The sequence below is a fragment of the Littorina saxatilis genome, linkage group LG9 (genome assembly GCF_037325665.1).
Source record: "Littorina saxatilis isolate snail1 linkage group LG9, US_GU_Lsax_2.0, whole genome shotgun sequence".
Taxonomy (NCBI): Eukaryota; Metazoa; Mollusca; class Gastropoda; order Littorinimorpha; family Littorinidae; genus Littorina; species Littorina saxatilis.
This window is the reverse complement of record NC_090253.1, coordinates 11,684,500-11,708,017: the sequence shown is the minus strand read 5'-3', so window position 1 is coordinate 11,708,017 and position 23,518 is coordinate 11,684,500. Positions and strand designations below refer to the sequence as shown.

The window sequence follows — 23,518 nt, the reverse complement described above, 5'->3', positions numbered from 1 at the left end:
CCTTTTCCTCTTCTGTCTTTCGTGATATTGGTAGAAGGCCCAGCTCAAAACATGCTTTGTTTGTTTCTGTCCTGTCTCCTCACTTTGACTATGAGGAGCACAAACATCGCTCACAGGCAGTACAGTGCCAGCATCCATACAAATTATGTAGCCGCAGAGCTCAGAAGAACGTGCAGTGTCACTGAACCGCAGATGTATGGTGAATTTGTCAATGTTTCTACTTGTTTTGCACGGACAGAGACAAGTGTTCCATCCAGTTGAGCAGGTCCGAGGCTCTGTCCACTCCGACCACTTCCACCACCAGCCAGGCCAAGGTATGATGGGTAACGTCACACTGTCTCCTACTCACAGTCACTTTATCCCCTCCCCCCTCCTGCTTCTTGCATTTTGGATCAATAGTACACACCTGCTTAGACTCATCATTTGCAGGTAGTAATTCACAAGTCACGATTTCGTTGGAGATGCTCTTGATTGTATTTGCACATTGGTACTTAAAGATATGCCACAGTGTGTGTATTAGAAAGAGAGTAAGTGTAGGTGTGTATGCGTGTTGACTGAATTTTTGTTAGGTTTTATTGGGAAAGAAAGTAGCAAGTATCATTTGAAGCTGAGTTCATTTATTACACAGACCTGTTTATCTTTACTATTTTGGAGTAATTTATTTCTATTTTTTAGGCTTTTGGGGGGAAAAATACTCCATTTGAGTCCAGACTACGATTTTCAAATTTGCTTCAAATTAGGTTTGTGTTGCTAATGTTGGCGTTTGTAACGAAGCCTGCATGATTTTCAAGATTTTAATGAGACAGAAGGCTGAAAAAAGATGGTTGTCCACGGAATGACCACAGGCATAGATTTCAGTTTGGTGCTTTCTATGAATGATTTCTGTAAATACATGGTGTAGTCTGTTTATCAGCCAGCAACCATGGCCTTCACCCCAACTTCGGTGATTCGCAAGATGCACTCAGATCGGGTGACGGAGAAAGAGAAACAAGCCAAAGAGACTGATGATGATGACACTGGAGGTGAGTCATATTGCGTCTTTACCTGGCCTTCGTCTTTACCTACCTGTGTCTTTACCTGGCCTTTGTCTTCACCTGTCCTGTATCTTTACCTACCTGTCCTGTGTTTTTACCTGTCCTGTGTCTTTACCTGTCCTGTCTTTACCTAACTGTCCTGTGTCTTTACCTGTCCTGTGTCTTTACCTGTCCTGTGACCGCCCTGATATGGCCCTTCGTGGTCGGCTGGGCGTTAAGCAAACAAACAAACAAACCTGTCCTGTGTTTTTACTTGTCCTGTGTCTTTACCTACCTGTCCTGTGTCTTTACCTACCTGTCCTGTGTCTTTACCTACCTGTCCTGTGTTTTTACCTGTCCTGTGTCTTTACCTGTCCTGTGTCTTTACCTGTCCTGTGTCTTTACCTGTCCTGTGTCTTTACCTGTCCTGTGTCTTTACCTACCTGTCCTTTGTCTTTACCTGTCCTGTGTCTTTACCTGTCCTGTGTCTTTTCCTACCTGTCCTGTGTCTTTACCTGTCCTGTGTCTTTACCTGTCCGGTGTCTTTACCTGTCCGGTGTCTTTACCTACCTATCCTGTGTCTTTACCTTTCCTGTGTCTTTTCCTGTCCTGTGTCTTTACCTGTTGTGTGTCTTTACCTACCTGTTGTGTGTCTTTACCTACCTGTCCTGTCTTTACCTACCTGTCCTATGTTTTTACCTGTCCTGTGGTTTTTACCTGCCCTGTGTCTTTACCTGTCCTGTGTCTTTACCTGTCCTGTGGCTTTTTCCTGTCCTGTGTCTTTACCTGTCCTGTGTCTTTACCTACCCTGTGGTTTTACCTGTCCTGTGACTTTACCTGCCCTGTGTCTTCACCTGTCCTGTGTCTTTACCTGTCCTGTGTCTTTACCTGCCCTGTGTCTTTACCTGTCCTGTGTCTTTACCTGTCCTGTGTCTTTACCTGTCCTGTGTCTTTACCTGCCCTGTGTCTTTACCTGTCCTGTGTCTTTACCTGTCCTGTGTCTTTACCTGCCCTGTGTCTTTACCTGTCCTGTGTCTTTACCTGTCCTGTGTCTTTGCCTGTCCTGTGTCTTTACCTGTCCTGTGTCTTTACCTGCCCTGTGTCTTTACCTGCCCTGTGTCTTTACCTGCCCTGTGTCTTTACCTGCCCTGTGTCTTTACCTGCCCTGTGTCTTTACCTGTCCTGTGTCTTTACCTGTCCTGTGTCTTTACCTGCCCTGTGTCTTTACCTACCCTGTGGTTTTACCTGTCTTGTGTCTTTACCTGCCCTGTGTCTTTACCTGTCCTGTGTCTTTACCTGTCCTGTGTCTTTACCTGCCCTGTGTCTTCACCTGTCCTGTGTCTTTACCGGCCCTGTGTTTTTACCTGCCCTGTGTCTTGACCTGCCCTGTGTCTTTACCTGCCCTGTGTCTTTACCTGTCCTTTGTCTTTACCTGTCCTGTGTCTTTACCTGCCCTGTGTCTTTGCCTGCCCTGTGTCTTTACCTGCCCTGTGTCTTTACCTGTCCTGTGTCTTTACCTGTCCTGTGTCTTTACCTGCCCTGTGTCTTTACCTGTCCTGTGTCTTTACCTGTCCTGTGTCTTTACCTGCCCTGTGTCTTTACCTGTCCTGTGTCTTTACCTGCCCTGTGTCTTTACCTGCCCTGTGTCTTTACCTGTCCTGTGTCTCTACCTGCCCTGTGTCTTTACCTGCCCTGTGTCTTTACCTGCCCTGTGTCTTTACCTGTCCTGTGTCTTTACCTGTCCTGTGTCTTTACCTGTCCTGTGTCTTTACCTGCCCTGTGTCTTTACCTGCCCTGTGTCTTTACCTGTCCTGTGTATTTACCTGTCCTGTGTCTTTACCTGTCCTGTATCTTTACTTGCCCTGTGTCTTTACCTGTCCTGTGTCTTTACCTGCCCTGTGTCTTTACCTGTCCTGTGTCTTTACCTGTCTTGTGTCTTTACCTGTCCTGTGTCTTTACCTGTCCTGTGTCTTTACCTGCCCTGTGTCTTTACCTGCCCTGTGTCTTGACCTGCCCTGTGTCTTTACCTGCCCTGTGTCTTTACCTGTCCTGTGTCTTTACCTGCCCTGTGTCTTTACCTGCCCTGTGTCTTTACCTGCCATGTGTCTTTACCTGCCCTGTGTCTTTGCCTGCCCTGTGTCTTTACCTGCCCTGTGTCTTTACCTGTCCTGTGTCTTTACCTGCCCTGTGTCTTTACCTGCCCTGTGTCTTTACCTGCCCTGTGTTTTTACCTGCCCTGTGTCTTTACCTGTCCTGTGTCTTTACCTGCCCTGTGTCTTTACCTGTCCTGTGTCTTTACCTGTCCTGTGTCTTTACCTGCCCTGTGTCTTTACCTGTCCTGTGTCTTTACCTGTCCTGTGTCTTTACCTGCCCTGTGTCTTTACCTGCCCTGTGTCTTTACCTGCCCTGTGTCTTTACCTGTCCTGTGTCTCTACCTGCCCTGTGTCTTTACCTGTCCTGTGTCTTTACCTGCCCTGTGTCTTTACCTGTCCTGTGTCTTTACCTGCCCTGTGTCTTTACCTGTCCTGTGTCTTTACCTGCCCTGTGTCTTTACCTGCCCTGTGTCTTTACCTGCCCTGTGTCTTTACCTGTCCTGTGTCTTTACCTGCCCTGTGTCTTTACCTGCCCTGTGTCTTTACCTGCCCTGTGTCTTTACCTGTCCTGTGTCTTTACCTGTCCTGTGTCTTTACCTGTCCTGTGTCTTTACCTGTCCTGTGTCTTTACCTGTCCTGTGTCTTTACCTGTCCTGTGTCTTTACCTGCCCCTTGTTATTTGTCTTGCTCACTGATCATAGACTTGTCTATTGTCACATTTTGTGTGTGTTTCGTACTTTGGGTCAAGTGTCAGATGTCGGCGCTCACCAATGAGCGGTCAGGCAACACTTTTTTGTGAAGTTTTCTGTTTGTGTGGACAATGAAAATTCATACATGGTGTTTTTGCAGTGCACAAATCAAAAGTCACTGATGACCAACATTTTTCAGACAACAGTTGATGAATCTCAACATGTTGACTCTTCTGTCAGTGCGCCTCATCCTCTCCACGGGGCTGTGTCTGCAGCATGCACACTTTTAGACACATTTTCATTTGTGCTAACCAAAAAATAATGTGTCTTGATGTTGTTGCAGTGGAGAACCACAAGCAGGGCATGGAGAAACAGGGGTCGGAGTCTCTGGACGACTCCGCTATGGGCAGTGGGGTGATGGAAGGGGGCGAGCTGCATACCCCCAGCTCCTTCAACTCCAACCTGTCGGCCCTCAGCGCCCACATGGACGACGCTCTGCACCTGGGCCCTCACGACGAGTCCCCCTACCTTCACCACCACCACCACCACCACCCCCCGCCCGACAACTTTGACGACAAGGTAGGCAGGGATGGATGCATGCTGCTAGGGGGATGATTTTGATATGAAGCGTTCAGAGATTAGATAAAGAATGACCGAGAGTGATTGGAATGAGTCCTTGTTGAATGTTGTAAGTTTCGGAAAATGCTGGGAACCTCTCATTTTAAGAACTCTGAAAATTCAGGTCTTAAAAAGGAGGAACCCGGAAACAGATAGTTGGAGTCAGCCAACGTTCCAAAATCCAGAATGAAAAATCAAGTTATTTTATGGAACGTTTAATTTTTAGACAAAACAAAACATTCACAAGTACGCTTTTGCAGTGGGTAGACATACAAAATAATGATGAAAACTTATTTTGGTATGCATTGATTCACCTTCAAGCTAGCAAGAGGCAATGTGTGTATTATTAGGGGAGTTGTCTACAGTACAAGTTTTACTGGAGGCAATGTGTGTATTAAAGGGGGAGTTGTCTACAGTACAAGTTTTACTGGAGGCAATGTGTGTATTAAAAGGGGAGTTGTCTACAGTACAAGTTTTACTGGAGGCAATGTGTGTATTGATAGGGGAGTTGTCTACAGTACAAGTTTTACTGGAGGCAATGTGTGTATTGATAGGGGAGTTGTCTACAGTACAAGTTTTACTGGAGGCAATGTGTGTATTAAAAGGGGAGTTGTCTACAGTACAAGTTTTACTGGAGGCAATGTGTGTATTAAAAGGGGAGTTGTCTACAGTACAAGTTTTACTGGAGGCAATGTGTGTATTGGAAGGGGAGTTGTCTACAGAACAAGTTTTACTGGAGGCAATGTGTGTATTGGAAGGGGAGTTGTCTACAGTACAAGTTTTACTGGAGGCAATGTGTGTATTAAAAGGGGAGTTGTCTACAGTACAAGTTTTACTGGAGGCAATGTGTGTATTAAAAGGGGAGTTGTCTACAGTACAAGTTTTACTGGAGGCAATGTGTGTATTAAAAGGGGAGTTGTCTACAGTACAAGTTTTACTGGAGGCAATGTGTGTATTAAAAGGGGAGTTGTCTACAGTACAAGTTTTACTGGAGGCAATGTGTGTATTAAAAGGGGAGTTGTCTACAGTACAAGTTTTACTGGAGGCAATGTGTGTATTAAAAGGGGCTCCCATGGGGTCGCCTTCACGCGGCGGGAGCGTTTAAACAGAGCTACCCCACCCCTTTACTTCTCTTCTTTTGTCTTATTTCTGCCTTACCAGTCCTTTCACCTATATTTCCTTCCAAGAAAACTCTCCCTACTATTCCCTGCAGTTTTCCAATTCTTTTCTTGTTGTCTTATTTCTACCTGACTGGATCCATCACCTTTATTTCACTTACCAAAAGTCTTCTTTTCCACATCCTTATTTCTCTGCACCCCGCATGTCGTAAGAGGCGACTAACGGATTCTGTTTCTCCTTTTACCCTTGTTAAGTGGTTCTTGTATAGAATATAGTCAATGTTTATAAAGATTTTAGTCAAGCAGTATGTAAGAAATGTTTAGTCCTTTGTACTGGAAACTTGCATTCTCCCAGTAAGGTCATATATGGTCATGGCTCAGAAAAGGTGTCCAATTTGTGGGACACTTGAGTCACAAATACAAACTCTTGGATTACTTTCCATTTTGGGGTCCAGCAAAACTGTTTATGTGTTTAGTTGTGTCTGGGCAGTAACAATGTATTTTCATCAATTACTGCGGAATGAATTGCATTTTAAATTTTAACTGGAGTGTGTTACATAACACCGTGTCACACATTGTTTTCTAATATACAGTTAACAGTAAACCTATTACACAATGAAAGTTAACTGCATTAGTTAGTATCTACCTTGATCTTCATTTGTGAAAAGTGGCATTCCCCGACAGCAATAATCTGCATATCTAGGTACCCTAGGAATGTGTGTATGTTACATGAACACCAATAAACAAAACAACGATCAAACAAGTACTCAAAGAACTGAAAAGATTACTGTTTCAGCAGTCAATCAATTCTTAGTTCCACACACTTCATACGGACAGTCTGCAAAAAAAATCAAATCAGAACAAGATGTGAAAATGTATTCAAACAAAAATCAACTTTCTGTGTCTCACAACACAGACATTCAAAACTGCTAAATTCCTATTTATTTTACACACACAACCTTAGAAATACATGTAATGGGAAGAGAAACAAGTACATAATAGTAAAGAGTTGAAATGCATCAATGATACCGGACCCGTTATTCCCATTATCAGTTATCTGTCAAGTCATTCCTAAAAGTTTCCAATGAGTGTGTTACATTTCACCAAAAAAATCAAACTTTAGGACACTGTCAAGATATTCACATGAAAAATGCATGCAAAAGAATGAAAAATGAAAGAGCAAAACCATAACAACCTAACAATGATGTCTTATGACTTCTACCATGCTCCAATTCACAATACAGAGAAGATTTTCTCACTTTTAACACTGAGTGTGTTACATTTCACCAAAAAAGTCTTACTTCACATTATTTTGTAAGGTATAAAGCATATATCCATCCACTTGGTAATGAAAACAATACACTGTGCAAAAAAACTTGATAAACCCAACAAAAAAATCTTAGGTTGAAGGCGGATTTTGAAGTTATCAAGGAAAATGCTGTTTATTCGCCAATGAGTGTGTTACAAAACACTGTCATAACATGAACAAAACGTTGTTCATATTCAGTGCATTCAGTTAATTGTGAAATTAATTATAAGAATGACACCATGGTTGCTACACAACTATTGAAACTATTGTTGACACATTCCGACAGCAATAATCTGCATATCTCGGTACCCTAGGCAAGTGTGTGTGTTACATGAACACCAATAAACAAAACAACGATCAAACAAGTACTCAAAGAACTGAAAATTACCAATCCTTCAAAGTAAATTGTAACAAGAAGGGCAAAGCCCATACGACTCACATGCTTGACCTTGACCTTGACATGACCTTGACCTTCAGGGTCAAGGTCAAATAACTAAACCTAGCAATGACATCATACACTAAGAACTGCTTTACACATTTTTCCTACCAAAATACATGTGACCTTGACTCAAGGTCAAGGTCATCCAAGGTCATGCAACACAAAGCTGTTAATTCAAGACATAGGAAGTACAATGGTGCTTATTGGCTCTTTCTACCATGAGATATGGTCACTTTTAGTGGTTCACTACCTTATTTTGGTCACATTTCATAAGGGTCAAAGTGACCTTGACCTTGATCATATGTGACCCAATGTGTCTCATGAGGAAAGCATAACATGTGCTTTTAAGTTTGAAACAGTTATCTTCCATAGTTCAGGGTCAAGGTCACTTCAAAATATGTATACAATCCAACTTTGAAGAGCTCCTGTGACCTTGACCTTGAGGCAAGGTAAACCAAACTGGTATCAAAAGATGGGGCTTACTTTGCCCTATATATCATATATAGGTGAGGTATTGAATCTCAAAAACTTCAGAGAAAATGGGAAAAATGTGAAAAATAGCTGTTTTTTAGACAACATTTATGGCCCCTGCGACCTTGACCTTGAAGCAAGGTCAAGATGCTATGTATATTTTTTGGGGCCTTGTCATCATACACCATCTTGCCAAATTTGGTACTGATAGACTGAATAGTGTCCAAGAAATATCCAACGTTAAAGTTTTCCGGACGGACGGACGACTCGGGTGAGTACATACTCACTTTTGCTTCGCATGTGAGTCAAAAAAACACTCTAATTCAAAACAATAAACGCAGACATCCTTTTCTGTTTACTTGATTCATTCCTTACTTTGTTCCAGCAAGATTTAAATAATTTTCAAGATAACTGTACAAACTATTAGAGTGTGTTACCTCTCACGATGTGCGAGTGGTGTGAGTAACACACTCAACACTGTTCCTAAAAAAAACAACCTCTAATTCAAAACAATAAACGCAGACATCATTTTACTTGATTCATTCCTTACTTTGTTCCAGCAAGATTTAAATAATTTTCAAGATAACTGTACAAACTATTGGAGTGTGTTACCTCTCACGAAGTGCGAGTGGTGTGAGTAACACACTCAACACTGTTCCTAAAAAAAAACCTCTAATTCAAACAATAAACGCAGACATCATTTTCTGTTTACTTGATTCATTCCTTACTTTGTTCCAGCAAGATTTAAATAATTTTCAAGATAACTCTACAAACGATTGGAGTGTGTTACCTCTCACGATGTGCGAGTGGTGTGAGTAACACACTCAACACTGTTCCTAAAAAAACCCACTCTAATTCAAAACAATAAACGCAGACATCATTTTCTGTTTACTTGATTCATTCCTTACTTTGTTCCAGCAAGATTTAAATAATTTTCAAGATAACTCTACAAACGATTGGAGTGTGTTACCTCTCACGATGTGCGAGTGGTGTGAGTAACACACTCAACACTGTTCCTAAAAAACCCCACTCTAATTCAAAACAATAAACGCAGACATCATTTTCTGTTTACTTGATTCATTCCTTACTTTGTTCCAGCAAGATTTAAATAATTTTCAAGATAACTCTACAAACGATTGGAGTGTGTTACCTCTCACGATGTGCGAGTGGTGTGAGTAACGCACTCAATGTAAAAAAACATATATTTCTTTTTCCTGTAATTTATTTCATTAAATTGGCATGAAAACAAAGCACAAGGTGAACTGTATGGAAAGACTATAGAAAAGGCCAGAAAAAACACATGCAATGACATGAACGCTGAATAACTTGGGAAATTGGTTGAATCGTCTCAAACATATGTCTTTAAAAATCAAAATAAAGAAAAATCTTTGTCCTAAAAAATGCAAATTTTATCAAAACAAATCACAATAACACTTCTAACTTTCAGATGAAAAAAAAAGGAAGTAAGTTGTTATTTAGTGAAAATAACAGTGTTTCAAACTGCAGGTGAGTACGTTACATACAACGAAAAACCAGTGGTTTTTATCTTGGCCGTTTACGTCCATCTCCTCCATGCCACACTGAGTTCTGAGTTCGAGACAGTCAATGCAACTTTGTAGCAGACGATAGAACAGTTGTTTCCATCGTTGGAAGTCAGGAACATGTCGATAAACAACTTTGATTTACGTTGTTACTTTTCGCGGTAACACGAAAGTACACAACAACGAACTTAAGACTTATTTTCATTGCTTTGTCTTCTGTGTTTGTGCATATTTTTTGTTTTAAGTAGTAGATTGTTCTTTCTTGTCCAAGTTTATCGCTTAGTTCAACGTCTGTCATCATTATTAAAAGCGCGGCAAAAGCTAAAACTGCCTACGTGACTCCAAACACGAAAAGTAACATACTCACCGTTGGATCTAAACTTGATCTCAGCCGACTGTTGGGGTGAGGTACTGGTTATCGTGCAGTATGTAAACAATAACTAACACCTTCTCTTTCCCTCTCCATCAAGTTCGTATCCAAGCAGTGTGTGTAGTACGCACAAATACGACGTTTCGACACCAAGTAAAAAAGTGTCCCAACTTCCGGCCCAAAAATCGACGTAAATTCACTCTACTATTGCGCCTTGCTCGAAAACAAAGTCATCAAACCTTTCGGTTTCTACCAGAATAGTAACTGTATTCATATCTGCACCCCGTATCAGTACTTTCAAAGGTAGAATAAACCATAACTGAGCGTGTGGGGCGTTTGAATGGGGCAAGGGTGGAGTTCGACGCCATTTCTGAGCCGTGACCATATTGTACTACGTTGCAAGCCCCTGGAGCAATTTTTTGATTAGTGCTTTTGTGAACAAGAAACACTTAACAAGTGGCTCTATCCCATCTCCCCCCTTTCCCCTATCCCATCTCCCCCCTTTCCCTCGTCGCGATATAACCTTCGTGGTTGAAAACGACGCTAAACACCAAATAAAGTAAAGTAAAAGTATTAAAAGGGGAGTTGTCTACAGTACAAGTTTTACTGGAGGCAATGTGTGTATTAAAAGGGGAGTTGTCTACAGTACAAGTTTTACTGGAGGCAATGTGTGTATTAAAAGGGGAGTTGTCTACAGTACAAGTTTTACTGGAGGCAATGTGTGTATTAAAAGGGGAGTTGTCTACAGTACAAGTTTTAATGAAGGCAATGTGTGTATTGGAAGGGGAGTTGTCTACAGTACAAGTTTTACTGGAGGCAATGTGTGTATTAAAAGGGGAGTTGTCTACAGTACAAGTTTTACTGGAGGCAATGTGTGTATTGGAAGGGGAGTTGTCTACAGTACAAGTTTTACTGGAGGCAATGTGTGTATTGGAAGGGGAGTTGTCTACAGTACAAGTTTTACTGGAGGCAATGTGTGTATTGGAAGGGGAGTTGTCTACAGTACAAGTTTTACTGGAGGCAATGTGTGTATTAAAAGGGGAGTTGTCTACAGTACAAGTTTTACTGGAGGCAATGTGTGTATTAAAAGGGAAGTTGTCTACAGTACAAGTTTTACTGGAGGCAATGTGTGTATTAAAAGGGAAGTTGTGTAAGGTAAAAGTTTTACTGGCTGGGTTTCAGATGATGCATGGCGGTCAGGCCATACTGGCCCACATGAAGGGCAACCTTCACCTCATTCGTCCACTGGTCGGTCAGCCCATCGCCCCGCCCCCTTCCGCTGTCCCAGGCAGGCCTATTGTCAAAGGTGAGGCTGAGAGAGAATTTGAGGTCAGATTTCAGTTTGAAGAGCTGCAGTTTTTTGAGTCACTTGAGAAAAAGTGACTCTATGTAATCGGTCAGTGTTAGTCTGTCCGGCCGGCCGGCCGGCCGGCCGTCCGTCCGGCCGGCCGGCCGTCCGTAGACACCACCTTAACGTTGGACTTTTCTCGGAAACTATCAAAGCGATCGGGCTCATATTTTGTTTAGTCGTGACCTCCAATGACCTCTACACTTTAACGATGGTTTCGTTGACCTTTGACCTTTTTCAAGGTCACAGGTCAGCGTCAAAGGAAAAATTAGACATTTTATATCTTTGACAAAGTTCATCGGATGTGATTGAAACTTTGTAGGATTATTCTTTACATCAAAGTATTTACATCTGTAGCCTTTTACGAACGTTATCAGAAAAACAAGGGAGATAACTAGCCTTTTCTGTTCGGCAACACACAACTTAACGTTGGGCTTTTCTCGGAAACTATAAAAGTGACCGGGCTCAAATTTTATGTGAACGTGACTCATTGTGTTGTGAATAGCAATTTCTTCCTGTCCATCTGATGCCTCATATAATATTCAGAACTGCGAAAGTGACTCGATCGAGCGTTTGCTCTTCTTGTTTGTTTGGAAAAGACTGAAAATTCTGTTTCTGTGACCTAGTATCAATAATCTGTGTCCAATCTATCTGTATACGATTTGCAGCATCCAGCCAGTATGCTAAGTAGATAACCATGCATTTGAAACAAAAGTAAACAAAGAAAACACACACACAAAAAAGAGAAAAAAAGGTTAGCACAGAAATGTTGAAATGACCCCATTTTTACTATTGACCGTATTCGGAGGGAAGGAAAGAAGTTCTATCTTTGTACTTCAAGCATGCTGGCATCTATTTGAAATTTTGACAATTTTATTGAATGAAAACAAATAACAAGAGGCGAAGCCTTCAAGGCTCACGTAAGAAATCGACAAACAGTAACACAAACTCAATCACTCCGTCACACATGCACACACACACACACACACACACACACACACACACACACACACACACACACACACACACACAGTAAGCATAGGTGAAACTGTGCAAGAAAGCGAGACCCTCGATCTGCCAAGTAGTCTCGGCCCGCTCACAATAACAATGACCGAGACTTTCAGTAACTCCTTTCTCCTTTGCGTGACGTCTAACCCTCTTACGTCATAATGTGACGTCTTCAAATAGTTTCTATCACACACGTCAAACACTTTTGACCGAGACGTAATCTTTATGCGAGCTTTATCCATAGACTCGGAAATGTTAAAGTTTCTATCACACACACACGCACGCACGCACGCACGCACGCACAGACAGACAAAGTTTATCATCGCATAGGCTACACTTACGTGAGCCAAAAACCAGCTCCAAGCAAAGCAAGGTGCACACTGGGTCTAACTATAATTCACATCACGTTTCCTGTGCAGCTTCAGGGGAACTTCCCTCATCATCAGGGCAACCCTCCCAATTCCCCCCTCCCCTTCAGGCTCGGCCTCTCACCGGTGGAGCTCTGCCCCCTCCCCCTAAGAACGAGAACGAGCTTCGCCCCATCACTGGCTCGGCAGGGAACGCAGGCGGTGGTGGCGGCGGCTTTGACCTGAACAAGCTGATGGAACAGCAACGTTTGCACCAACAGCAGCAGCAGCAGCAGCAGGCCGTCCTTCCTCCCCACATGGCCCCTCTCTCCCGCCCCCTGGGTGCTGGCCCCGCCCCTCCCCCTCCCTTCATGCCCATCGCCCCCGGACACATCCCCATGCAGGCCTCTGTGCAGAACGCTATGCTGATGCAACAAATCAATCGAGGTACGGGTGTGTCTGTGTCACGCTGTGTCCTGTCTGTTTGAAGTGTCTGTGCCTTTTGTCTTTAAATCTTAGCACATGCTTTTGAAGGGCAGAAATAGGGTTGAATAAGTAGCTTCAGGTGACATTCTGGAAACTTCTTTCAAATTTGTGTAATCAATTGTATGTACATATTTTTTGGGGGAACACAAAAGTATGTATCCTGTTTAGTGTTGTGATGTGTCAGAGTTTAAAGTGTTGTGATGTGTCAGAGTGATGTGTCAGAGTGTAACGTGTTGTGATGTGTCAGTGTGATGTGATGTGTTGTGATGTGTCAGCATGTGATGTGTTGTGATGTGTCAGAGTGTAAAGTGTTGTGATGTGTCAGAGTGTGATGTGTCAGAGTGTGATGTGTTGTGATGTGTCAGAATGTGATGTGTTGTGATGTGTCGGAGTGTAAAGTGTTGTGATGTGTGATGTGTTGTGATGTGTGATGTGTTGTGATGTGTCAGTGTAAAGTGTTGTGATGTGTCGGAGTGTGATGTGTTGTGATAATAATAATAATAATAATAATAATAATAATAATAATAATAATAATAATAAATGAGCATTTATATAGCGCAACATCATAACTTTACAATTATGCTCTTTGCGCTTGACACATTTAAAATTAAAACACAGTTATACAAGCATTTCGCTGCCCTACACGCCACCAGGCGTGAAAGGCAGTAAGTAAGTATACAAGCATTTACATCTACATTCATAGTCAACAACGCTTCAAAAGCATACACCATCAAACATACATTACAAAAGATTCTTCCACTAACTAAGTAATAAAAACATGAATAAAATAGGTAGTGTCAGTGTAAAGTGGTGTGATGTGTTGTGATGTGTCAGTGTAAAGTGTTCTGATGTGTCGGAGTGTAACGTGTTGTGATGTCTAAAGTGTTGTGATGTGTCAGAGTGTAACGTGTTTTGATGTCTCAGAATGGTTTGCAGTGAACGCCATGAACCACATGAACCACCTGGCGGCCCTGCAGGCTCAGCAACGCATGATGGATCCTCGCCTCCAGCCGCTGCGAGCAGTCATCCCCTCCGGCACCCCCGGGGCCCCCCTCTCCCCCCTCTCACCCCGTAGTTCCATGCCCTCCGGTCCTGGCTTGGCTCCACCCATCAGCTCCGGCATCGGGAAACGTTCCTTCTCTCCCCATCACCCCATCTTCTCACAAGCCAACAAACCAAGTAGGTGTCAAAGTAGAGAGGAGATGACGATGTGTGTGTTGGGGGGATGGGGGGGGGGGGGGGGGGGGGGGTAGAAATTGACCTGCATTTGGATGACAGATTGAATGACATTGATAGAAATAAGAGGGGTGTGTTTGAGAGATACAAGTTACTATCGTTAAGTTGGCCACAGCATTTGGTGTTGGTCCAAGTTTTTAACCAGGTATTCCTACAAGAGTGTTGTGCTATGCTGTGTGAATGAAGACCGTTTGCTGAATGTTAGATCATTCCTTTTTCTTGGCAATAAACAGGTATCAATAAATATTCAATCATTGATAAACGTCCTAGTCATGTCATCCCCAAATCTGTTTTCAACTTTCAGCCAACTGTGCTGTGGTCAAAATTACAGTATTGACAAACTTGGCAGTGTTAACTGCTAGGTAGTTGTATCTTGTCATCTTTTGCAGCCCTGCGGACATTTTCCACGGTTGTGTAAAGTGCTCTCTGACCAGTGATCTGTTTTCAGTGATGAACGGTCCTTACTCTGTGGGAGCCCCGGTTAGCGTGGCCGGCAACAACTGCGTGCCCAGCGAGGGGGAGATCTTCAAATGGTTCGGACCAGAGGTGCTGAAAACGCAGCTGCCCTCCATGCCCCCTCTGCCCACGCACGGCACCAAGGTCATGACAGTGGATGAAATCGAGAGAATTTGAAGGACGTTTCACGGAGCATTCTGCCCCGTAGAGTTATCATACTGTTGTGGTTGATCTCTTGTAGAGATTAACTATTTGAAAGTTTTGTGTGTGTTTTTTTGTATGTCTTTGGTTGTCTTGTTGCACAATGTGTTCATATTTCTTGTCCGGAATATTTTTTTTCGTGAGAGCTGTGCCGTCAGCTAGCTTTGGAGTCCCTGGATGAAGAGAAGTGAAGTGTGGTAGTGTGCTTGGAGACTGACCCTTTCTCTCCACCTTACTCCCTAGGCCCTCTCTCCCAGCCCGCTTCCACTCCCCCCCCCACCCCCCCCCCCCCCCCCCTCCCCCAACTTTTATTCCCATTTGGAATAAGTTTGCTCAGGGTAGTTTTGAAATGACTGAACTTCTGCATAAAGCTTTCTTCACATCTCTCTTACAGGAGCAGAGATGCCTGACCTTAGAGGTCAAACCAGGAAATCCATTTGAAAATTGTTTGGGTTTGGGTACAGTTGGTTGTCAATAAATCTACTTTCCAGCCTTGATCATTTGAGACTGAAGCTGTAGTTTCGTATTTAACACACACCTCAGCCTCTCTTCCCTTCCCTGGCCATCTGGTACTTGCGATGAAATATTTCTTTTGTGTGATGAAAAAGACTACCTGTGCTTTCCAATTTCACAGATAAAATGGCTCTGTTTTTCTTGTCGGCGCTTAAGTGTAGATCTCCATTGTGCAGAACTGCTTCTGTCTCTGTTCTGTTCCTGACAGGACTAGCAGATTTCATCCTGCATATGTTTAGGTAAACACATGTGACCTACATTAGCTTTATGTCGGGCTGAAGGGAAAACCCACAGGTCTATGTTATGGTCTCTCCAAAGCTTTGACGGCGTTTGACATTCTTGCTTTGTTCCAGGAATAATGGCAAGTTTGTATAAATGAACTTGATGGTTGTTTAATGTGCTATGGAGCTGACAACTATTGGAAAAGGGTCACAAGAGAACAAATTATTAGCTTGCAACAGCGCCGCGTGAGAGATGAAATGAAGAAAAATAAGCAATGAGCTGATAGGCCAGCAAGAGAAGACGTGTTTGATTGCTGATGTATTGAGCTGTATGAAGTCGGTTAGATCAGCTGGCATGATGTTTAAATTATTGTCTGTGTCCGATTTTGATGTACATGTTCTCCTCTCTCTCGATTCTTTGCCTGTTTGTGTTTCCAATTGCTGTTGAGACAGTTCGCAGTTTAGACTTTGTTTTGTGTCGGTGTGATCGTGCATACATGGGTGCGTGCGTTTGTGTGTAAACATCCACATATATGCATGTGTTCGGATGTATTGGACAAGCAGTGCTGTTTTGATCATTTGAGTGCCGAGGGTGTAAATATCTTGACGTGAAAATCGGCGCATGTGGAAATACTTGACAGGAGGGCTACTCAGTGCCAACAAACTGGTCATGGATGCAAGTGGATGGTGCAGTGTACGAGCTGTGTACGAGCTGTGTTTGTGACGTACTTGTGAGTGGCTGGTTGGTTTGTTTTGGGGGGAAAGAGACTCCGCTCTTGGAGTGAGATTGTCAACGGAGCTCTGCTGCAGTTCCGGTAGCATAGAAGTGTACAAGAAAAAGGTGCTGCTCCTATCTTACCAGGGTTTGCACAGCATCTGTATGTGAGAGGTGTGTTTGGGAGAAAGGTTTATCATGTGTGGGTGTGCATAAGTGTGTGTGTATAAAGTTTGTGCTTATATGTGAAATTTGAATATTGTTTGCTTTTGAGAGTTGAATTTAATATCAGACTTTGTAAATAATTTATTTGTTGGAATGTTTACAGAAAAAAAGACTGAAAATTGTCCATTTGAGAATAAATAAGTTCCGTTGAAAATTTGTCATGATGTGTTTATCATTATTGTGAAATCATTTTGTAAAACATTGGTTCTTGAGATTTTGTACATATTAGCCTTGTTTTTGTCTTTGTCTTTAGTGTTGGACATGAGTTGCTTTTGCCACAAGTTACATTTTCTGTGTTTTCAGACATATTCTCATTATCCATTCATCCGTTTTCATTTGTAAATATTTTCATGAGACAGCAAAAGCACAACTTGTGTTTTGTTTTGTAAATAACAGTATTTGTGTTTTTTTCCTGGTTTGAACATGCAGAGCTGGCGTGTTGATAATGACCTTGGCCTTTTGTTAGTCTTTGACCTTGTGGGTTTGACCTTTCTCTCTTTCTTTGTCTTTCTTTTGTTGTTACATGCATATGCAATTGTCACGAGTATAGAACTCTGCTTATGAAAGTTATTATTGATATTTATTTAATTATCGATTCATTCATTTAATTATTTATCTTGGTGTTTTTTTTTAATCTGTTTTTCCCCTCCCACTAATTTTGCATTTACATGCAGCAACTTGTAATGCTAAGGTGCATAGTATGGTCATCATGTGACTGCTGTTTACTGAAAATCACACACAACAGTTCACAATGTAGAGCTTTTCGTTGTTAGCCAAGATGCCATCTACAATTGCACCCAAGCCTCCTACTCTTTTTTGAATGCCATTTTTACTGGCATGTGTGCTTACTTGCACATATTTGGCACACACAAACACACACACACACACACACACACACACACACACACACACACACACACACACACACACACACACACACAGTCGGTCTGAGCTAAAAGTTGCTCTGACTTTCATGTCGAGACAAAGTATTTCAACACTTTCACTTTCTTTTCCTTGTGTTCTAGTTTATGTTCGTTGCAGAGGGCGCTACTAACACATATACAGTATGCATGCGTGTGTGTGTTGATAAGCTTGCGCGCTTGTTTGTGTGTATGTGCGAGAGAGGGAAAACATTCTGGTACTACTCTGCTATATGTTCAGCTTAGTTTTGAGTTTTGTTGAACTTCGTATACTAATGAGGGGAAAGAACAAGGCATCACTTTTATTTATTCTTTTATTGTCTGTCAAGCTTCCACCTGTCTTTGAACGCTCCCGTTGTCTGTGTTGCTTTTGAGTTCTGAAAGGTATGTGCATTTTTGGCTGCTTTAGCTAGCGTGAAAACTGAATTCTTAGCATGCAAATTTGTTTTTCTTATGTATTACATTTGTGACATGGGCTGGGAGGTGTAGCATGCGCACAGTAAATAAGGTCTTCAGTGGAGTGAGAAAATGAGGCTGCTGGACATTCCTTTGAGTATAGTCAGTGAAACGACGGGCATGGTGGTAAGACGTCGGCCTCCTGATCGGGAGGTCGTGAGTTCGAATCCCGGTCGCTGCCGCCTGGTGGGTTAAGAGTGGAGATTTTTCCGATCTCCCAGGTCAACTTATGTGCAGACCTGCTAGTGACTTAACCCCCTTCGTGCGTACACGCAAGCACAAGACCAAGTGCGCACGGAAAAGATCCTGTCTTCCTCCGAAAGCGGCGTATGGCTGCCTAGCCTAACTGGCGGGATAAAAACGGTCATACGCATAAAATTCCACTTGTGCAAAAACAAGTGTACGTGGGAGTTTCAGCCCACGAACGCAGAAAAAGAAGAAGTCGATGGAACCCCTCTTTCAGACCAAAACGTTCCTGACAAGTCAGGTCCTCACTAAAGTCATTTCGCTCCAAGTACCTTTCAGGTTCATGTGGATGCATGCTTTTCTGTTTTGTTTGTGGAGTTTGATTTTAAGTCCAGTATCACAAGTATAGCCCATCCTGTGTTTGAATTGAATTAATGGCAGCATTACGCTTGGTTTTGAAGTATACCCCCAGTATTTGTTTTGTAGCGAGTGTTTGTGAGTAAAGTTTCCTCGTTTCTTGAGTGTAGTGTATGTGAGTAACTAAACTGATCTGGTAAAAGTTAGCTGTCTGTTATGTTTCCAAGCATGTTAGGTAGGATTACAGAGCTGAACGTTAGTTAGCATTTTAGTGAGCACCATTTTAGTGTGAGATGATTCAAACAAAATCTGCAGCGATCAGAAAGTGCAAGTCTGGTAGTGTATGGAGCAAATTTCTGTGCATTTCTGTGAAATGCTCGATTTCAGTCACTGTGGATTATGCGCGAGTGGGGATTGGATGGCGTGTAAACAGATCCATTCCTGGATAAGGGTTTGAAGCAAGGCAGATTGTGCAGCATCAGTCGTCTGCAGTGAAACATGATGTTTAGAGCAGAGGAGTGTCTTGTTTTTATGTGGCAGCCTCCTGTCTTCAGCCAACACATTTTACATCAGCAGTAACCATTTTAGACTGCATTTTAAGTCGCCGTGAAAGACTGCTGGCTTTTTTCAGTCACATTCACTAGAGAGACATTTTCAGATAAAGCCGATTAGAAATGGTCACCACTCTGGAATCAGCTGTATGTGACAACTCTTCCATACTAACAGATTGCTCTTATCCCCCCATCCCACCCTCCCCTTCTGCCCCGAAAGAAAAAACCCAACAGAACAGGTCAGCTGGTTTCTCTCAATACTCTACAAAATGAAATCTGAATTTCAGTTTTCATTTGTAAACTGGAAACGTTTGCTTTGTGTGATTTGTATGTGCTGTTGTCACTTTTGTGTTTTGGGAGTTCCATCATCTTCGCAACCCATGTCAAGGCTGTGTTTCAAGAATTGTGTTGCAGACTACGTGAATTCAAAAATGTATTGTCAAATGTGTGTGTCCGAAACAAGAGAAAAAAAAGAAACGAGCCAACTAAACAGGAGTGAGGCATTATGTACAGAGCGCTTTAAAAGGCAGCACTGTTTCATGAAACACAGCCTTGGTTTCTATGTTCTGTCAATTGTGGTGCCACTGTGTTTACAATGTTGAATATGACGTACTTTGTGCAAGTTGAACGTCATGCGATGATTTCTTGTTGGACATCATATGTACTTAGGCCACCGCCCAAGAAGTGAATGTCGGTGCAACTGTTGTGTGGTGAAAGTGTGTTTGTTGCAAAAGTGTTTGGGGTTCAATTCATTGCTAATGTGAGCAGTTTGAGAGAGAGAGGGTGTTTGTGTGTGTGTACGTACGCGTGTTTGTGTTTTGACTGGACCTCAGCATGACAGAACAGGTGAAAGAGATGCATTTGAGATTGTAATTGTGTAGTAAAAAAAGATATAGTGTGTGTTTGAAAAAAGATAGTTTGCATGTTTGAACGAGTATTTGGGTGGGGAAAAAAAATTACGGTGAAAAAAAAAAAAGGAGAAAAGCAAAAATGAACGGGAAAAATAGAGGGACAAAACACAGTGTGGAATTCCGTTCCCTTGCTTTCGCTGAACAACAAAACTGTTGCTAGTGCCGTGTAGTATGTTATTTAGTTTTGACAGAAACTGGTGAAGTGTCAACGTTGTGCAGTAGTTCTGTGCGTGCACTGTGCATGTGTCCTTGGTCTCTCAACATTGTCCCAAGCTTTTTCTTGTTACGTTTAAAAAGTTGAGACCGTTGGACAAAGGCATTGGAATGTGTTGCCTAGGATACGTGAAAAACCAAAGTTGTTGGGGGTGGCAAACAATTCAATACAAACAATAAAAGAGATGAAAGATGTGTTTTCATTAACAACTTGTTTGTGTGTGTGCGCGTGTGAACAGAACGTTGTGGACTTGCGATGTGTGAATTGTGATTGTTCTACACAGTTCTGATCTCTCTTGCCTTTCCACTCACACACCTGTATATAATCCAAGGGATTTGTCTTAAGTTTCCACTCAACATCAATACACTGAAGGTATACTGAGCTCAGTGAATTGTTGTTCATCTGAAAATCCCATTCACACAGGGAAAGCTACACTTTGTGACATGAAGCAACAAGATTTTATTACAAAAATGACCACAACTCCTCTCATACAATTTAAATATTCAGGCTACTTTGTGCTTGTGAGGATAGTTGCACAAACGACTGCTAAGCCGTTACATTATGATGTATGGACGGAAATGTAAAGTAATGTAGGACATGAAATTAATCTTGAACATATTCATACTCATCACATTTGTATCTAATATACAGTCTCAAACTCACTAACCTCAGTAATTCATTTAGACAGTAAACACACACATGGGGGGCTGCTATGTTCTCACCACATACACCCGATCATACCTGAACCATACATCGAAACTGAATAATTACAATACATGTACAATGTACCAGTACGTGAAGAGATCACACAAACTTACACATGGTCGTCCCCTCTCACATGTACAAAAACAACCATTCACACACACACACACACACACATAAATGTTATCATTTCCATACTGTCATCACATCTTTCTTCAGCACCTTTCACATCAAAATCCACGCAAAGAAGCACTACCATTCAACTTGAGAGCACAAGTTTGATATTTCTCTCTGTCCCTGTCTTGTACACACGCACACACACACACACCCAGCTGTCCTCTCTCTACTACTACTACAAAGTCACAAAGCCATATCACAGTGGTTGGCTGGACAAATGTCAATCAAAAGGCACCATCAGACGTTGAAATACAAATAGAACCGCTGCGTTTTGCTTTTGATGCCGCTTCAACAGGCAAGGCGTCACAGTTAATGGCCGTTTGGACGAAGATAATTCATGTTGAGCATTTTCAACAGCCAGAATCCTAAACAAATGAGGCAGAGCGCTGAGATCTAATAAACAAAGGGAAGTAAGCGGTCTAAATGCAACCTTTATTACACATGTCAGCAACCTCTATTACACATGTCAGCAACCTCTATTACACATGTCAGCAACCTCTATTACACATGTCAGCATTCACAGCGCTTACTTCCCTTTATTTATCAGAATTTTCAACAGCAATGAAGTCCCTGGTAGGCAGAGGCCTTTAGAGCACGCCTACCCTTGCTGTTCTGTATTTCTTTCGAATACATCACCTCAATTTAACTAATAGGAGTTACCTTACTTACGAGTGCTAGACTGAGAAGCGTCCTATGTTACCAGTACTAGACTGTAAACAAGGTCGCTAACTCTAGATTTCCGTCGGTATACCATTTAGGGGAGTAGTCTCCCTTTGTCGGTAGTACCTCTCTGCGCATGTGCCAATGCCCATAATCCCCAGTTTCAATTTCTTGCTACGGGGAGCTAGACGTGTATTTAGACCTTTCCCGTCTAAGAAGACTTCCTTCACAGGAACTACAACATTCACCTTCAATCACGGTTTGGGCTTTCCTTTTTAAGGGCGATTACTACGCCCGTATACATTCAATGATTCATCACGTTGAACAACGTAACGAACCGTGAAAATGAAAGTGAAACGGCTTAAAAATGTAACAAAGTTACTTGGTCATAAGTAGAACTAGAAGGTACTTCAATCATCAATGATACCTTGTTGACACACAGAGCCTAACAGGCTCCGTTACTTGTCTTTTTTTAACTAGTGAACATGCAATTGAACGACAACTATTCTTTACTCAGTCGTTACGAATGTCGAACAGATATTTACAGCGGTTGGACCGGTTTCATTGGCGCAATAGAACTCCGCGAACGATAACTTACCTTGCCGCTTTCAATGGAAAGCAACGGCAGGTCACCCTACACATCAATGTAGGAATACGAACAAGACCTTCAACTTCGAAATTACCCGGAAGTTTTTTGCGTTTTAACAGCTTTTTATCGACTACAGCGAGGTTTACCATGCGCGTTATCCCGACCGGAAGCGCATTTCTGATCCGAATTTTTAGGCGTACAAAGTACCGAGCGCCCGCGAAGGTTACATACGGTGTATGAATACTTCTGTCATTACAAACTGCGATGACTCTTGCGGGCAGCGTAGATACGGAACGCAGTACGCTTGAACGCTGATTGAACTGAAGGCACAGAGCGCCCGCGAATGTTACATATGGCGTATGAATACTTCGGTCATTACAAACTGCGATGACTTTTGCGGGCAGCGTAGATACGGACCGCAGTACGCTTGAACGCTGATAGAACTGAAAGCGGGTTGTATCGAAGAATAACAACAACAAACCTCGCCCGCTTGGAAAGAAAACCAAACACTGAGATTGAGATATGCGCCTCCGGGAATATTACGGAGGGAACTTCCTTTACTCTCAGAGAAAGGCAAGTAATTCTCTCTCCTATGTTTCTGGGAAACGATGTTTTCTGCGGTTGGCAGATTATGGTTTTGGTATTTTTATCAGATGATCATGGTGGACTCACAGAGACCACGTGGTGGTACTTCTTCAAATTGGATAAAGAATACTTTCCTTGCCAACTTAACTTGATTAACTTGTAAACTTGTATGCGTGCATACATACACATTATATATATATAAATATATATTAAAAAAAAAAATAAAAAAATAAAAATTTTTTTAAATTGACAAGGAAGAATTAAAGTGTATGCAAACACAGATGGGACATCTTTATTGGGATATAATCTTTTTTTCTTGGCAAAGGGTATCAAAGAAGTCAGTTGATGTTACAAATTCCATTTTCATGGAGTGTTTAAATCAGCTATCTGAGTGGTAAAAGATTTAACTTATGGATAAACTCAAGTGTTTACACTTTGAGATTTACACTCAGCTAAAATCTGTTGATACCACAGTGCCAGGAGACAGCTCTTCAAATTCAATTAGAACAGGCACACATATATACTTATGTTCTGTTCCAGTGCACAATTGATGTACATTACACTTGAATGACATGTTATGAATAATATACAGTTGAAACCATGCCTTAGGGGCATGAATAAACTTGGTTGTTAACACATGAGTATTACACTCAGCTGAGTTTTCACAACATGCAAGATCGAGCAAGGCTCTGAATAATACTCACAGGGGAGCTTCCTATAATGTTGTCATGCCTCTACTTATTCCTGGTTCGTAGGCAAAACCTAAGCCTTTGACCTTTAACAAGGCCACATC

The 23,518-nt window shown here is 42.1% G+C and overlaps 1 protein-coding gene and 1 long non-coding RNA gene across 4 annotated transcripts in view; one reads left to right on the top strand and one right to left on the bottom strand.

The window, feature by feature from the left end:
• LOC138975273 (eukaryotic translation initiation factor 4E transporter-like) overlaps positions 1–20,206 on the top strand; it is a 49,734-nt gene extending 29,528 nt beyond the window's left edge. For all 3 annotated transcript variants that reach the window (XM_070347929.1, XM_070347927.1, XM_070347926.1), the window contains 7 exons: positions 239–314; positions 914–1,022; positions 4,139–4,374; positions 10,844–10,967; positions 12,437–12,811; positions 13,787–14,029; positions 14,535–20,206. In XM_070347929.1, coding sequence (XP_070204030.1) covers positions 239–314; positions 914–1,022; positions 4,139–4,374; positions 10,844–10,967; positions 12,437–12,811; positions 13,787–14,029; positions 14,535–14,719 — 1,348 coding nt within the window. In that variant the 3' untranslated portion in view covers positions 14,720–20,206. The remainder of the gene's footprint in view (positions 1–238; positions 315–913; positions 1,023–4,138; positions 4,375–10,843; positions 10,968–12,436; positions 12,812–13,786; positions 14,030–14,534) is intronic.
• Positions 20,207–20,447: 241 nt separating this feature from the next.
• LOC138975278 (uncharacterized) lies at positions 20,448–22,934 on the bottom strand. Its single transcript, XR_011458588.1, has 2 exons — positions 21,366–22,934; positions 20,448–21,321 (listed from the first exon to the last, which is right to left on the bottom strand). It is a non-coding gene; the product is annotated as an uncharacterized lncRNA (long non-coding RNA).
• Positions 22,935–23,518: the final 584 nt, after the last annotated feature.